Raw genomic sequence first — 17,110 nt, forward strand, 5'->3', positions numbered from 1 at the left:
CCATCTACCTGTCTGCTCATCCACCACCCACCCAAATCCCCAGATATTCTTTGAGCATTCTTAAAGTCACTCTGTGATTTAGGCCATCATATAAACTCGGTGAGCTGCAGTGTTTCTCACCTGTGAAATGTGAAGAGGCAGCTCAGAGCCTGGTTTTGAAGGTCAGATGTGATGCCAGCCCCAGAAGAGCTTGGAAAAGCTGACCATGGGACATGAAAGGTGTCAATTGTCTGGGATGCCTGAAGCTGTCTGCATGGAGCCCCTGGAACTGTGGCCTCTGCTTGCCCTGTAGGGAAAGGGGAAAGCGTGGAGGCTGAGAGACATGTCACGGACCCCTCCCCCATCCCACCGAAGGTACAAGGGGGTGAATAACAGAAGGTTCTCCTCTCGGAGCCGCCGCTGACTGTGTAAGCTTGAGCGAGTCCGTGGGTCACTGGGCCTTGAATTCCTGTCTGTAAAATGGGGCCACAATTTCAGTCCAGCCTATCTCATGGGAGGGAGCCTCCTGGGGCTCTTGGAGCTCTGAGATGGTGCCTGTTGGGGAGCAAAGTGCCCCTGAATCTGATCCACCCTCTGTTATGTCCCGACCACGAGGCACGGTGTCTGCACTTAGCAGGGTGCATTAAACATTTGATGAGTGACTAAGTCAGGGAAGCTAAAACCATTCATGTCCTCTGGACTGAAACAAAAGTTTCATGAGATAATACTTAATTTACTTCTCTTTTCTGGTATTGTCTGTCCTGTCCTATCCCATCCCACCCCCCACCCCCCACCCCTTACCATCGTATATTATCCCATCCCATCCCATCCCATCCATCCCTTCCCACCCCATCCCATCCCATCCCATCCCTTCCCGTCCCGTCCCGTCCCATCCTTTTCCGTCCCATACTATCCAACTTCACTGAAAAAATGCCGTTAGGACCCTTCCAAGTTTACGCCTCACCAGTGGGTCAACACCTGCAGTTTGCAAACTCTGCCCCGGAGCAGTAGAAGGTGAGTCCTCACCTGAGTTACAGCCCTTGCTGGGCAGGAGGCTCACTGATTGTGGCTGGGCCTCCTGCAGCCCAGGGACAACCCGAGCAGAGGAGGGTTGGCAAGCCCGGCAGCCCAGAGCTGTCTCCGCCCACTCGAGGCCAGGCCCTCGAGGCCGCTGTCTGGCTGCTTCCCCGTGCAGGTTTCAGCAGAGGCTTCAGCAAAGGGATAACGGGTCCAGAGCTGCCCGGAGGCCTCGGGATGTCCTCCCTGTCTCCCCCTGGAGACCCCTGAATGATGCTGCTTTTTGACGTCCGAGATTCCCTCTCTCTCTGTCTCTTCATCTCTCCATCTCTCTCTCGGCCTCTGGTCTCTGTCTGCCTCTTCAGCCCTCGTCCTGAATTCCTCTTTTTAAGTCGTAACAAAGGCTCAGGCCTGAAGCCGGCTCGGGCCTGAAGCCGGGAACTTCGCCCTCTTCCTTTGTTCTCATCCGAATGGGGGGGTGGGTGAGGCAACCCTTAATCACCGCGTGGATCTCCTCGCTCCCCTGGTTGTGCAAAACCCCCCTCTGTGAGCCGTTTGTGAGCACCTGCTGCAGGCCAGCCGCCTGACACACGTTCCACCGAGGCCAGCAGAGTCACATGAGAGACACGCTTTTCTCCCCCATTTCACAGACAGGCAAACTGAGGCGGGGGGGCCGAATTTGAACCCAGGACTGTTGGGCTCTTCCTCCGCAGCAGACCGTCTGGCTGCAGCCCGGACCCGCTCCGCTGGCCCTCCACTGAGCCCCGCACATGCTCTGCTTGGGCCACCTTCTGAGGAGGAGCCGTCACCTCTGTCCGAGCCTTTGGGCTGGGCCTGGGGGTCTGCATTCGAAAGCTCCTCCCATGCACGTGTGGAAGCTGATTGGCCACCGGTGTCTGGGAATCTGTCTGCCCGGATGGAGGCTGGGTGGAGAGCTGCAGGGTCAGAGCAGGCCACGCCTGGTGGGGACGGACGGGGCCAAGACTGCCATCCAGGGTCCAGACCCCGGACCCCGGCCTCCCAGCCTCTGGGCTGTCACACCCATTCTTGTTCCTTCACCGAGTCTTAAAGGAGCTGAAACATTAAAGGTCACAGTCAAGGCAGGAGGTAGATGCAAGTGAACAGCACAGACAGCCGTGGCTTTGGGGAGTTGGCCGTGCACGTTTCTCCTCCCAGCAGGACTGGTCCCCGTGGACGCACACCCTTCTCCTGTCAATCCCCTGCCCGGCCCCTGCACACACGTTTCTTTGTTTGCTTGGAGCTGAGGCTCTGTGGGCCCAGGCGGGAACAGTTGGTGGATCGCTGAGCCCAAAGGTCTGAGCCGCTTGTATGTGGAGGGAAGGAGACGGGGGAGGGAGGAGGGGGAGCAGGTGCTGTGTCTTTTCATTCATTATCAGGGATGCGGACGAGAAATGGAGATAAAAGTTGGGGAAATGTCATCCTTTGACATTCACGTTTTCAGAGGAGTTGGCAGGGACTGTGGGCCAGGAGGTTTTCGATCATCACGGGAGAGGAATGCCTCGGGGGAAGCCCAGCTCCTCCATCCCGGGAGCGGGGCAGGCACCGGCCAAAGGCGCCTCGGGAAGCCACTGAGGTGCTTCACGCCCCCCCGCGCGGAGAGGATTCTGCTCCCTAACCTTTCACGCGGGGCCAGTGCCCCTCATCTGACCCCGCGGCTCTGAGGGGTCCCACGTCTGTTCCCAGCAGCCCCTGCCCTGGGTCTCTGGTCACTGGAGTGAGGGTCCCCCTGGTGAGACCTGAGATTTCCCTTCTTGCACAGACACCAGCCAGGAAATGCGCAGCCCACGAGGAGCGAGGGGCGGGGCACCTCCAGCAGAGCTGGGACAGTTAACCCTGTTAACCCCGTTTAAGGAGCTGCTCCTGTCTGGTGCTAACAGATCCAGAGCCGAGCCCTTTACAAACTGCTAGTGACAGGTTCCAGCCTGGAGCAGAGCGGCTGAGAGCTCAGGGCTGAGCTTCGCTGTGGTCATAGCGGCAGGAGAAGCCATTCTGTCCGCGGGGGCTTTGGACACAGGGACCGGTCTCCCGGCCTCAGCTCACTCACCTGTGGCAGCTCCTCCCTGTCCTGGGCTCCACCTGTACGAGACTCGGCCTCGGCCCTGACTGCGGGTCGGCAGACAGGTTTCGTCTCCTGTGCCGATGCTGACCGGCTGCTGGTGCCTTGTGTGGACTCCGTAGGAAGGACTCTAAGCCTGCGTCTGGCTCCATGCGGAGGAGTGCGGCAGTTGATTAGCAATGTCTGCCACGGTAGGCGTAGGAGAGCGGTGGTATGTGTGCCCTCTAGTTGCTAAGCCCTTCGGTCCTAACACTTCCAGCATTCTATCTAGTAACTATAAGGACGTCAAGCAATATTGCTTTAATTTTTGTTCTTCCTAAATATTTAGAGCCCTTAAAAGCCAAGAATAACAGCAGAAGCCAAGTTGCTCATTATTTGTGAAAGGCCTCTTGGAGCACACAAGTGTGGGAGCCCTGGCTGGGCCAGCTGCACAATAAGCCCATTGAGTCTTGTCTGAGAAAACACAGAAGAACCCTGTCATTCTTTGCATTCATAACTTCCGTGCGTCCCGGCCCCTGAAATAGAACCCCTACCGGAAGACAGCACACAGCACTCAGCTTGTTGGCCGAATCTGCCGTCTCGCCAGCTGAGAAAGGGCCCTTCTGTATGGTTTGGGGTTCTCTCCCCCTCTTTTTTTAAAAATAATTGCTGCTAGAAGGAGAGCTGCCCACAAGGAAGTCTGAGGCATGTGTCCCGGATGGGGGGCTTCGGGAAGGTGACCTAGCCTCAGTTTTCCCGTCTCCCAAGTGTGCGCGGCAGGCCTGGCCTCGTAGGGTTGTGAGGATTCGCTGGGATGATGCCCATGAAAGGCCCATCAGACTCAGTTTCTGAGACAGCCGGTGCTCAGCAGAGGGTGTCTGTGACTTTAGCAAGTGGTCATCACCGGCCGCGTTCGTGTTCCTCGTCCTCAGACGCGCACCCACACCCCCCCACACACACCCACACCCATGCACACACCGCGGGCTCTCAGAGTCGAGGCTTGCCCCTGCCTCCTCAGTGCCCGGTGTCTGGCACGGCAGGTGCCCCGTCCGTCCTGCCAGGAATCGCGAGCAGCTTGTGTGAGTCGTGAGTCATTCTCGAGTGCGTTATGCTGTGTGTTCGGGGTCAGTCCCGCCCTCTCCTGGCCTCCATTGCCCCGTGGCCATCTGTGGACACTCATCCCTGCTTGCCGCTGGTCATTTTGGAGATCTGTGGAGTGGCCGCGTTGAGGCCTCTCAGGCTGGGAGCTGGGTGGGTCCTGTGTACCTGGAGGGGGCTGGACACAGGGCAGGACCGGGTTGGGGCAGGGGCGGCAGATGGAAGGAGTAGCCACTGGTCCTCGCCTAGCGCTTCAGGAATTCGAGTTTGACAAGTCTTGTCGGTCTGGGGAGAGCCTGCTGGGATCCCCTCATGAAATCTGAACCTGGGCTTCTTCGTTTTCCCTCTACACCCTGACCCCCCGCAGGGAGTCGGGCATCTGTTTAAATGGTCATACTGGAGAGGGAAGGGGCTGGAAGGGAAGGGAGCATTATGCTGGGATGTTTGCATCTACGCTGTGCCCCGGGCTGCTGTGTCACCTTGGGGAAGTCTCTTGACCTCTCTGGGACACTGTTTCCCCATCTCTGAAATGGATCAGCACCTACTGGGAACAGGAGTTGTTATTAATCACATGGTAACTTCCAGAACAGGAGCCTGGGGTGAGCACTTTGTAGGCATGATGTCTGAGCAGACTCCTGGTGGCCCCGATGAGGGAGACCCTCTCCTGGGAGAGAACGAGACTCAGGGAGTGGTTGATGTCGGAGCCCCAGGAGTCGGCAGAGGGGGAGCTGTGAGCCCAGCCCTGCTCCTCTCCAGGGCACTGCACCGGGCGTGCAGTAGCCCTCAGCAAATATTAGTGCACCAAAATGACATGTTTTGCACGACAAATACAAAATAGGTGTCTTGCCTAAAAAAACTTATGCTGTGTTTTTTTGTTATTTTTTACCAAGATGAAACGGGCTCAGTGAACTGTTCTCGACACCTACAAAACACTTCGTTACAGTTTTATGATGACTTTCGGCTTTCTGGTGAAATCACAGAAACATCTTTTCGTCTCCCCCCAGGTCATCTCGGCTGTGTCGAGACTCTCCCTGCACAACTTGGCTCAGAACAAAGGGATCAGGTGAGCTTCGTGGAGCGCGCACTGCTGAGTGCCTGCCCTTTCATCTTCATCCGCCACCCGCGTGCCCTGTCACAGATACTGGAGTTTTGAGCAGACACCCTCTGCCCTGTGTCTTTCTCATGAATTTTCAGCGTGTTGTCGGGTTGCCTGTTGGCAGCAGCTGGAAGGGGCGGGGAGGAGGGGAGAGGCTTCAGCTCACACCGGGGAAATCTTGCAGCATGTTACTGATGGCTGCAAAATCTCTCTCGATTTAGGTAATAAGATCAGCAAATTAATCCTTTCACAGATCATTGCCTACCTAAATGCACTCTCCACACATCAGAAGTGGGTTTTGCCTTGCATGAAGTAGCAGTGTTTGTTTGCTGTGATGGGGCCGAACCCGGGAACCTGCCTGCTTGGGGCTGCAGGCCTCCCGGCAGGAATCTCTCCACTCTCAGCTTTAATTCTGCTTGGATTGCAGAGAATCCCATGGCCCCCGCGGTCTGATCTCTCATCCCTGATATGTGGACGTCGTGGGGCGAGGGGCCCTGGAACTGTGAGGGCGGAGGGGTCAGGGGAGATGGGGGGATGGAGGCATGCCGGCCACGGGGGAAGGGGACGGGGAGGGCAGCCCCAGGTGAGGACTGGTCATTGTGGATTCTGACCCATGGATGGGGGTCAGGGAGACCAGGATCCATATCCGGTGGGGACAAGCACAGGGCCTGCCTTCCTCGATGTCCCTGGGGATTGTGGGCTAGCAGGGTGGGGATGAGAAGCTTGGGAGGGCAGAAATAGCTCCTCCTGAGGGTGGAGTGGATGGGGTCGCACCTGTCTGGGTGCAGGCGACTTTGTGAGGGTGGTGGTACTACGGAGGGGCTTCACCCTGGTGTTGTCGTGGAGGGGGGCGCTGCACATGCGTGGGCTGGGGGTCCCAGGACCAAGGTGCCTACTGCAGTGGGACCCTTGGTGGGGCTGTTTGCCCAGGTCCAGAGGGTCACCGGAACAGACGCAAATATTAGGGAACCCACCCAGAACCTCTTTTTCTGTTGGGTTCTCCAAGGACTCAGAAATTTCATTGAATTGAGGATTTTTTTTTAATGTCAGCTAAAGGATAGGCTGTTTAAAAATGTTTTTAAGCTGCTATTAAACACACATTCGAGAATATTTATAACACATTTAGGGTATAAGGAATAACATTAAGACGAAACCCCTGTACCCACCACCCAGCCTACGTTCTAGAACATTGCTTCAGCTGTGAGGCCCCCAGTTGCATGGGCTGGTTTTCAGTGTAGCTTTTGTCTGTAATAGGGACAGGTTAAAAATGTTTAATTGAGACAAGCGAGTTGTTTCTGGATACAAAGACAGTATGTGGATTTTTTTGTGTTTTTCCCAGAAGCGGTCGTCTGTTTTTTTTCCCTCGCTAGCGCGGGACGACAGGCGGTGTTCTGGGTTGCCTCTCACCCGTTCCAGCACATTCTCCACCTGTGTGCGTGTCTACAGGTACACGTAGGCAGGAATGAAGTCCTGCCACAGAAGTTAGGCATTTTATCTGCTTTGTCACGTAACGTGAGAACGTGAGCTTTTCTCTCAATCCATTAAACATCCTCCCAAACAGGGGCCTGCTGCCAGAGAGCCCAGCGGTGCTCCTGGGGCGGACGAGCCAGCTGGCTGTGCTTGGACTCGGTCCTGCGGTGGCCTGAGCCCCGTGCCAGGCTGCCACGCCGTGCCCTGCTGGGCCCGAGGCCCGTGACCGAGGCTGTGACCGACCTGTCCACAGGCTCCTAGAGCCTCGGTTTCCCTCAGGGTTGACAGCCAGCCAGGGGGTCTGCTGTTGGCTTAGAAGGTGGTGAGGGGCCTGAGAGCGGGCGTGTGACCTCTGATCAGTGTGGAGGCCCCTGGGGGACGGGGTGGTGCCCTCCCTCCTGGCCTTCTCACCCCCATCCCCCCGTCTCCCCTGACCTCTCCGCCCCCATGGTCCCAGGGGCCCCGCCCCACGACCCAGGTGCCTCCCAGGCTGCTCCCGTGGTGCCCTCCGAGGCTGGCAGGTGAGCTTGGAAACCCGCCCTCTCCCCTCCCTATTCTGGGAGCCGCCCGGGCAGTGTGTGGGCACAGTGGCCCCCTGGATGGGGAATGAAGACCCCAGCCCTGAAGGTGGCCGCCCCTAGGGCGATGAGCAGAGAGGGCAGAGAGGGGGGCGATCTGGGCTGTGGAGTTGGCGAGACCCGGCTGTAAACCCTGCATCCTGTTGGCTGTGTGCCTTGTGTGCGAAGCTCCTCTCTGAGTTGGTGGATGGGGATTCACCCTTGGGCTCATCAGGGTTCTTTCAGATGAGGCACGTAAATCCCGAGGTCAGTGTTGGCCCACAGAAGGGCTCAATACGTATTACAGTTTGTTGCAATGATGTAACAGGGTGTGTTGGGGGCCCCCAAGACCACCCTCGGGTCTGACGATTCGCTGGGACTCAGAGAACTCAGCAAAGCCGCTATACTCAAGATTCCGGTTTATTACAGCAAAAGGAGCCAGATGCAAATTAGCAAATGGAAAAGGCACATAGATTGGCGTCCAGGAGAGACGATGCACGAGTCTTCCAGGTCTCCTCTCTCCGAGGAGTTGCGTGGACAGTGCTTCTTTCTCCCAGAACGATGTGTGATGTCGTGGGTGAGGGTTGCCAGCCAGGGAAGTCCCCCTGAGATTCGGTACCCAGGTTCTCGTTTGGGGGGGTCATGTAGACATGACTGACTGCCCACGTGGGTGACCTTAGCCTCCAGCACTTGCAGAGGTTGAGCTGGTACCGTGGGCCCATAGGCCCCCCATAAACCCCATCATTTCCCAGACTCTGTGGCTGGGCCCGGGGGCCCCCAGGTAGACAAAGATGCTCTTATCAGCAGGACATCCCAAGGGCACAGAGGTCCCTGCCGGGAGCCCAGCCAGGGCCTGATCTTTCTTGAATGTGCAGGGTGTGGGCAGCCCAGGTCTGCTGAGTTAACCCTTTACTGCACACGGGGGAGGGGGAAATGAAGGGGATGGGGGAGGTGTTTGCAGACAAAAGGAAGGGGCAGGGTCTCCCGATATGAGCAGCACCTTTGCAGGAAGAGCTGCCCGGCTCACCTGCATCTCCTCCTTGCCCTTATCGCTCGGTTTCCCCTGTGCCCCATCCTCACCCTGTGTTTCTCCCTCCTTGTCTGAGCCCCAATCCAGAACTTTCCCAGGGTCTTTTCCCTCCGCAGCCCCCTGGGGACAGGACCTCCATCACTTCACACGGCTCACCCACCCTGAGCCCGGGAGGCGGCCCCGACCGCCCCTGTAGCAGGACGCGTTTGAATAATCTCTCCTCGTGCACCGTGCACCGTACAGGCTGAGTTTTCGCGGGCAGTTTACCATTCTGGGAGCCACCGGCACTAACGCAAAGCGCAAAGCGCTAGCTATGCTCTCTTCCCTTACGAGCATCTCATAGTGTTGTTAATTAGCAGAAGGTGTTCCTTTAGCCAAACCCTTTTCTGTTTTGAAAACCCACAGACCAAGCCCGCAGCCCTGAAGAACCTCTTCCTCATTTCTTTCATGGCTGGATAGGAGCCCAACATGCTCCTTTAGAAAAATGATCCTTTTCACAAAGCTTGCTCTGTGCATAATGAGCTGATTTTCCACAAAAGCCCCAATCATGCTTCTCAGAGGCTGATGAATAGGAGACTTAATCTGAGAGCCGCACCCTGGTGCTGGCTGGGGGATCAGGAGTGATGTGCGTGTGTGGTTGGGGTGATCCCTGGGGAGCCACCCAGCTCAGCGTGTGGGGATGTGGGTCCTTGTCGCAGCCGGAGCCGGCCCTCCAGACCGAGGGATCATCACGGCTGGGAATGGCTGGGAAGGAGGAGACGGTGAGACCCTCTCTGTGGCTGAAACTGAAAGGTGAAGCCAAGGCGCGCCCCGCCCGCGGAGGTCTCATCTGTCGGCCACCTGCTTGCTGAGTGACCTTAGGCAGGGAAGCTCTTGGACCCTCTGTCTCTTCTTCTGTAGACTGGGAAAGCTCCCCGTGCCACGCAAGGTTGCCGTGAGCCCGTACACTGTGCAGCGTGATTTAGTGCAGCCCCTGACACTCTGTGAACGCCCACGGGCTGCTGGCTGGGTGGTGGGCTGACTGACAGGTGGCCCCCCCAAAAGATACATCCACCTTCTAACTCCTGGACCCTGTGTGACAGGGAAACGGTTCTCTGCAGGTTACGTTTTTTTTGGTTTTTTTTTTAAATACTTTTTTTTTGTTTTTAAGGCATGCCTTTTTTTTTAGAAATTCACGTTCTTTTATTTATTTATTTATTTATTTATTTATTTATTTATTTATTTATTTATGACTGTGTTGAGTCTTCGTTTCTGTGCGAGGGCTTTCTCTAGTTGTGGCAAGTGGGGACCACTCTTCATCGCGGTGCGCGGGCCTCTCACCATTGCGGCCTCTCTTGGTGCGGAGCACAGGCTCCAGACGCGCAGGCTCAGTAATTGTGGCTCACGGGCCCAGTTGCTCCGTGGCATGTGGGATCTTCCCAGACCAGGGCTCGAACCCGTGTCCCCTGCATTGGCAGGCAGATTCTCAACCACTGCGCCACCAGGGAAGCCCCAGGTTACGTTTTTATAGATGTACTTACACCTGTAATTGTAAGAGGGCGGCAGGAGGATCAGAGTCAGAGGAAGGAGATGTGATGACACAGAGGAGGTTGGAGTGACGTGGCCACGAGCCAGGGAACGCGGGTCGTCTCAGAAGCTGGAAGAGGAGCGGATCCTCCCCCGGAGCCTCCGGAAGGAGCCAGCCTTGCTCACACCTTGATTTGAGTCCATAAGACCCATTGCAGACTTCTAACCTTCCAGAACTGCAAGATAGTAAACCCGTGTTGCTTGGGGCCACTGTTTGTGGTGCTTTGTGACAGCAGCAGTGGGAGCGAATGCAGGTGGCGTGGGACAGGGGCCTTAGGAGCGGGTGGGGGGCCGTCGTGGCGCCCCCGGTGTGTGGACGTCTGCACACAGGCCGCGCTGGGTCCGGGTGGTGGGCTCGGCTCTGGGTCTTCACTGGGCTGAGTGCACCTGGGCGCAGGGACCAGCCTCCGGCTTTGATTCCCTGCTCCTAGCCCAGCCCCACCACCCTGTCTTGTGCCCTCTGACTTTTTATTGAGTTGCACTAAACTTCACGTCAGCTTCGTCCCTTTGAAGTGTACGGTTCAGTGGCAGCTCACACATTCGCAGTGTCGTGCCACCGTCACCCCTGTCTCGCTCCCACGCATTTCACACCTGAACGGAGGGATCCCACCGGCTGGGGCAGCGGCGCCTGCAGTGTTCCTGATCCTGCCTGGGGCTCCGTAGAAGGTTCTAGAAGGGGAGGGTGGTCCTCATGGCGGAGGCAAGGCTGGCGGGGAGGGAGCTCCTGTCTGGGAGGTGTTGGAGGAGGGCGTGTGGGCAGGGGAGGGGGGCAGTCAGGCCTGGTCAGTTTGGTTTCCTTTGTTTCAAGGACCCCAGAGCTGGTGTGATGTAGCAGCTGAGGCTGGTGACCGGCCGTCACTGGGTGGGGTGGGGTGCTTCTTGCCTCAAAGGGGTGCATGTTGTGTGGGCCAGGCCCTTGCTCGAGGGAGCAGGTGCAGATGGGGCTCCGCCTGGCCTGTCCCCCCACTCTGGCCTCGCAGGTGTCATCACACAGAACCCGCCTCAGAATAAGGAGGGGCCAGCTGAGGCCAGGGCGGGGCCCCCGCCTGGCGGACAGACTGGTCGCAGCGTGTGGATTCCTTTTGCATTCTCCTAACAGAGTGACACCTGCTTCCATGCAGGGCCCCTCCCGGGAAGGAATCTACTGTTGGATTAAACCTCCTGCCGAGAACCCTGTCCCCCCACTTGGTGACAGTGACCCACACTCGGGGAGGAGGGGACAGCCCTGGGCCAGCGGGGAGAAACAAACGCTGGCCTTGGCGACACCAAGGCCATGTCCTGTCCACACTGGCTACGGGGACGGAGCTCCCGGGAGGCGGCACCGTGGAGCCTTTGAACCTTTCCCACCATCCAGGGCCTGCAGCGTCCTTCCCTGGACACCCGAGTGCTTGCCACCGGCAGCTGAGCCTGGGCCCCATCTGTGAATGGGGCTGTCGGGAGGACGGCGTGGAGGAGGGGGGCCACGTGCTTGACAAACGGTGGCAAACGGTGGCCGGTTGACTCTTCCTGAGTCCATCGCCACCGCAGACACCGGGAGGGCCGCTTCCTTGCACCCACCACTCACCCCTGCGCAGAATTTGGAAGGAGCGCTGTGTCTGCTTCTCTTTGCCGCTACCACTGTGGGCACAAGAGCTGGAAAGGGACACGTTTGTTCAAAAATATATTAACCGGCCGTTTCCCGCGGGGCAGCGAGGAGCTAATCCGTGCTGGAGGCGGTCAGGAGAAGCGGGATGCAGCCCGGCAGGAGGGGCGTGAGCAGCCAGCTGGAGCTTCCGCGGCGGGCGGGGGTCTTTAGAAAGATGCAGTGCAGCTGAATGTCTCTCTCTGCCCCACTCCCAGATCGTTATAATCGTTGTCAGCTAGACGTGCCTGTGCTGTCAGTTTGCCCACAGCAAATGTGCATCTGGCTGAGCTAATGGATCTTTATAATTGTTCCCTCCCCTCCCCCACCCTCACTCACTCCCTCCCGTTCACCCACCCACCTGCCCGCCTGTCCTTCTGTCCATCCAACCCACCATCTGTCTGTCCGTCCGTCCGTCCTTCCTTCCACCCATCATCAATCCGCTTATACATCCACCCATCTGTCTGTCCGTCCATTCTTCCAATTGCCCGTCACCTGTGCCCTCATCCGTGCACCCATCTGTCCTTCCGCTTCTCCGTCCACTCCCCGTCCTGCCACCCTTCCTCCGTCTGTCCTCTTTCACGTAAACCTCAGTCGGTTGGTCTCCACGTGGTGCTCTGAGGTGGTCAAGGTCACAGCTTCGGTGGCCTGGCAGTGATCCCCAGCACAGAGCAGGCCCTCGACAGTGCGCTGCAGTGGAGGGCGGGTGAGGAAGTGACCCGGCCGACTAGGGGCGGTGCTGGGGTGCTGGGTCAGTTTCTGCACCGCCCCCAGCCTCCATGGCCTCCTGGGTCAAGTGGGGTCAGAGTGGTAGCCCCCTCCCTGGGTTGTGGTGAGGATTCACGAGATGGCCGTGACGGTCTCAGCACAGTGCCTGGCACGTAGTAGGTCCAGCGCTGAGGGGCGGGAGGAGGGGGAGGAGCCTGTCTGCGTGGGGTATCTGCCCACACCTGTCTGGGAGGCTGGGAGGCTTGGGGCAGGTCGAGTGTGAATTTCCGCATTCCGATTCCTCGGCTCCCACGCCTGGCCCTTCATCCCCGACTTTTACACACGGGGAAACTGAGGCCCAGAGAGCTTCCCAAGCAGGTGGTGATGGGGCCCAGGGAGTCATCTGCTCATTCATTCATTCCTTTGCCCATTCATTCATTCATTCATTCTGTCAGTGCTTGGGGATGCCGGCAGCCCTGGACAGGTGCTGGGACACATGGGGGACCGGTCACTGTCAGGTGGGGAGATGGACACTGGACCCCGGTCACAGGCAGGCAAAGGCACTGCAGCTGTGTGCAGGGCAGGGTGCGAGGAGAAGCCGGAGCGTGACCCCAGACCACAGGCACGGGGTTAAGGGCCTGAGAGACCCGGGTCTGGGCTGCTGGCGTGATTTTTAGCAGGTTTCTTAGCCCTGAGCCTGTTTCCTGGTCTCTGAAAAGGAGGCTCACTTGGTAGATGGTCAGAGCCCGGGGCGAGGGCCAGGGTGGAGCAGGGGCCAGTGTAGAGTGGTCCGAGCACAGTTCTCAAAGTGAGGCCTGAGGACACTGCCTTCCAGCCCTGGCTTCCCACGGGGCCCCCGGTGAGCCCGCGGGAGGGCAGGTGTCGTGGGCTGAGTGGTGGCCCCAAGAAGATATGCCGCAGAACCTGTGAATGTGAGCTTTGGGGAAAAGTCTTTGCAGATGTAATTAAATTAGAGATCTTGAGATGAGATCATCCTGACTACCCCGTGGGCCTTAAATCCAAAGGCAGGTGTCCTTATAAGAGGCACACGGAGCAGGGACCCAGGGACAGAGGAGGGACGTGGAGACGGAGGCAGAGACTGGAGTGACGCCGCGAAGCCCAGGACCGTCTTGGGCCCCCAGGAGCTGGGAGAGGCCGGAGGGCTCCCCACAGAGCCTCGTGTGGCCCTGCCTGCCCCTTGATTTCATGAGTTTTGGCCTCCAGCACCAAGAGAATGAAGTTCTATTGTTTCAAGCCCGGGGATGTGGGTTTTGCTGGGCAGCGAGCTCTGGGACGGGGCCCAGGCGGGGGTCCCTCAGCCTCTGGCATCCCCGGTGCATGGGGGCGTGAAGCTGCAACTCCTGAAAGCTGAGCAAGAGCCCCACAAGCCCTGACCCGGTCCTTGCACAGCCCTTGCCAGCCTGAGACCTGGATGCCGAGGAGGAGGCCAGCGGCCGGCAGGGAGGTTTGGGGTTCAGAGACCCCCTCCAGTTACCAGGGATGGGAGGTGGGCCTCCAAGGACAGTGGTGTCCTCACTGGCAGGTGCCCTGTCCCCAACGACATTCAGTGTTGGGGGCTGTCAGAATGTCCTCGGGCACTGGAGCCCCAGCTCCGCCCCCCTCCCCAGGCCTGTCCTTCCCTCTAGGGAGCGGAGACTGCTTCACTCTGTAACAGGCAAAACAATCAAAGGCTGCCTTCTCAGCAAATACCACCATTAAACATTTATCGGGCAGCTGTGTAACATTATCGGCTCGTTTTCAGAGACGGAGAAGGAAATCTTGTCCTGTTTTGCAGTGGGATTTATCCATATGCAGAAGGGATGTGAGGTCATTAAAAATGCTCTGGAACAGAATGTGACATCGCGGTGTGGCCGGCGGTATGGGGGGATGTGGCCCTGCTAGCAACCAGCCCCCGTCCCCCCCAAGCCCAGCTCTGGGGCCAGGTCAGCGGTGCTCTCTGTGCAGCCCTGAGCTCTGCTCCCGGCCGTGGCTGGTGGGGAGGGACCGGCCCAAGTCTCCGCCGTGGCAGGCGGCCGGCCGAGCCAGTGAATCAGACACGCCGCCTTGAGATGCACCATCATCTGCAAAAGGCAGTCTGGTGCTGTGGGTACATCCAGTTACACAGTGTGAAGGCAGCGCTCGGGTAAGCCCGAGTCCCGCTCATCTCATTGTCGGGAGAGGGGCTTTGGTAATAAAGGGACAGTCCCCCCGATGTCACTTGGGTCATCCTTCTCACTGTGGGTCTCCTCTGTCGCGTCCCTCCTCTGTGCCGGCTGCTGCCGTGGTCAGGATGGGCCAGGCTCCTCAGTGCCAGCAAACAGCCCCGAGTCTCGCTGACTTGCTGCAGCGACACGCGTGTGTCGGCCGTGTTCCCCTCCATGCCACTTGCCCCCAGAGCCAGGCTGACAGACGGCCTCCTGCTGGAACAGAGTGGCCACCGCGGCAGGGGAAGGAGACCCAGCAAGTCACCCACTGGCTCCTACAGCCTCTGCCCCGTCGGTGAAGCCAGGATGTCCAGCGACTGGAATTCAACCTGCCCTGCTGCGTGATGCTGCCCATCTCTGCACGGAGGGACGGTTGTGTCCCATTCTAGAGACGAGGAGACTGAGGCCGAGAGCCTGGGGGCTGGCCTGAGGTCAGGCATTTAGGGACTGGTGGAGTGAACTCAGATACGGCCCCGCTGGGCTGCCTCGGAGGGGCCCCTGCACCGTCCAGCCCTCGGTGAGTGAGCCCGTGTGACCTGAGCCTGCCCACCGCCCGCCGTGTCTCCCTCACCTCCGTCCCAGCCGCCGGTCCCCACCACCATACGCCTCATTTTTAGGCAACTCGTGGCGATATTCTGACAGGAGAGAAGGGACTCTTGGAATTGACCGTCGGTCTGGCTTCCCTTAACGTTCCCTGCTTATTCCCTGTTGGTCATCAGTTTTCCTTCTTTTATTTTTATGGATTCATTTATTTAGTTTTTAATTATTTTTAAGTCTCACGAGCCCAGCATTCAACATTCAGCTAGAGCTGCCCTTCTAGCTCACAGGGCAGGAGGAAACGTATGACCACCCGCTGTTCTCCCGGGTCCTGGCCCCGACGGCCCCAGCAGGAAGTAACCACCATCCTTAACTTCGGGTCTTCCACCTCCCTGCCCTTGTAAAATTAGTCTTATTATATTTCATGCATAGTTTTGTTTAGTCCCCGTTGTTTCGGACCTTCAATACAGAGTCACCAGGTGTAAGCTGACTCCTGGGATTGCTGTTTTCACGGCCGTCACGTGATCGGTCAGGTCGTGGTGTGCAGTTCTGTCCTGTGAGGCACGTTGGCCTCTCCGGAGCTGCCCCTCCTCCTGTCCCCCGTTTCCCGTTCCCCCCATCATAGCAGCAGCGACACACATGGGGCAGAGCCCTCCCCACGGGTCAGCTCACTGAACACGCACCTGGACCCCGGGAATCAGGATTCAACCCCATTTTGCAGGGGAGGCTGAGGCCCCGAGAGGGCACCTCTGGCTCAGGGTTGCCCAGCCGGTTGGGGTGGAACTGGGACCTTATCCTCCCATCCTCCCATGGGAGTCATCTGGGGGTCAGGGGTCCTGGGGCCCAGCACTGACCCAGGCACAGATCCGCTGCCCGGGGCATCTCCGGGCCCTTCCAGCCTCAGGTCCTGGCGGAGCTGGCCTCTGGGGGCTGGGAAACCAGCCTCGGGTCCCACCGGCTGACCCTGGGGGCAGCTGAGCCTCCCTTTTCCCTTTGGGGTCACTGGTAGGGAGACTAAGGCAGGCCTCTACCCTGCTCGGCACTGGAGGGTCCGGCCCTCCACCACGCGATGCGATGCGGGGCTGCTCAACAGCCGAGGCGCGGTCCCGGCCCCGCCCCTGGTGGGCTGGGTGGCTGCAGGAGGCTGGGTGCCCTGCCATTGAGCACCCACGGGCCCTGCACGTCTCTCCAGCTTGGGAATCCGACTGGCTGTCCAGGAGCGGGGTTTGGATGGGATGGGCGTCCGGCTCCGGCCCCTCCCAGGAGGGCAGCAGTGAGGCACCAGTGGTTCCGATTAAAGCCGAGGCCTGGAGCCCGGCCCTGAGGCTTGGCTGGGCCCTCGGCCCCACAGACTCCAAGGTGAGCATTGCAGGCTGCACAGCTGGCCCGAGCCCAGCCCTCCCTGCCCAGGCTGCACAGCTGGCCCGAGCCCAGCCCTCCCTGCCCAGGCTGCACAGCTGGCCCGAGCCCAGCCCTCCCTGCCCAGGCTGCACAGCTGGCCCGAGCCCAGCCCTCCCTGCCATCCAGAGGGGCTGCAGTCCAGTTCTCTGCTCTGCAGTAGCCAAGCCGGGCCCCCGGGACACAGTGGGGGGCAGCAGTCCTGCCCCTGTCCTCACGTGAGCCCAGAGCAGCCTGGTGCCCAAACACTGGCACGCGGCTTGTCCTGCACCGTCACCAGTCGTGTGCACCTGCTCCAGGGGGATGAGTCTGAGGCTGGGGCGGCAGAGGGAGGGACGGAGGCCCTCAGATGCGGCGGTCAGTGCCCCTCTCTGAGGAGGTGGCCTCGATCTGGCTGACCCCCGAGGAGTGAGCAGAGCCAGTGTGGACAGGTCTGGGCATCGGAGGCCCAGGCAGAGGCTCTGGGGGGGGGGGGAGGGGATGTGCTTGGTGTCCCTGTGGGATGGAGAGGGGCAGGGGTGGGAGGAAGGTCGTGTTGGGAGGGGTGGGCAGGGTGGGGGGTCTCTGGTCTCTCTGAGGGGAAGCCCTGGGGGGGTTTCAGCAGGCAGTGACCTCTGAGATTTTTGTCTAGAAACTGCTGGCCCCGTGTGGACTGCAGGGGCTCCAGGGTGGAGGCCGGGACCAGTGAGGGGCTGTCGTGGGTGTCCAGGCTGGAGAGAGGGTGGCTTGGGAGAGGGGTCACGGGGGGAGGGGAGCAAGGGCCCGATAGGCCA

General features: G+C 59.2%; 1 protein-coding gene across 7 annotated transcripts in view; it reads left to right on the plus strand.

Moving 5' to 3' along the window:
• Positions 1-17,110, plus strand: part of VAV2 (vav guanine nucleotide exchange factor 2) — a 185,397-nt gene that overhangs the window by 96,387 nt on the left and 71,900 nt on the right. For all 7 annotated transcript variants that reach the window (XM_057547699.1, XM_057547692.1, XM_057547696.1 and 4 more), the window contains exon 3: positions 5,155-5,213. In XM_057547699.1, the coding sequence (XP_057403682.1) occupies positions 5,155-5,213 (59 nt within the window). The remainder of the gene's footprint in view (positions 1-5,154; positions 5,214-17,110) is intronic.

This window comes from Balaenoptera acutorostrata, chromosome 6 (assembly GCF_949987535.1).
Source record: "Balaenoptera acutorostrata chromosome 6, mBalAcu1.1, whole genome shotgun sequence".
Lineage (NCBI taxonomy): Eukaryota > Metazoa > Chordata > Mammalia > Artiodactyla > Balaenopteridae > Balaenoptera > Balaenoptera acutorostrata.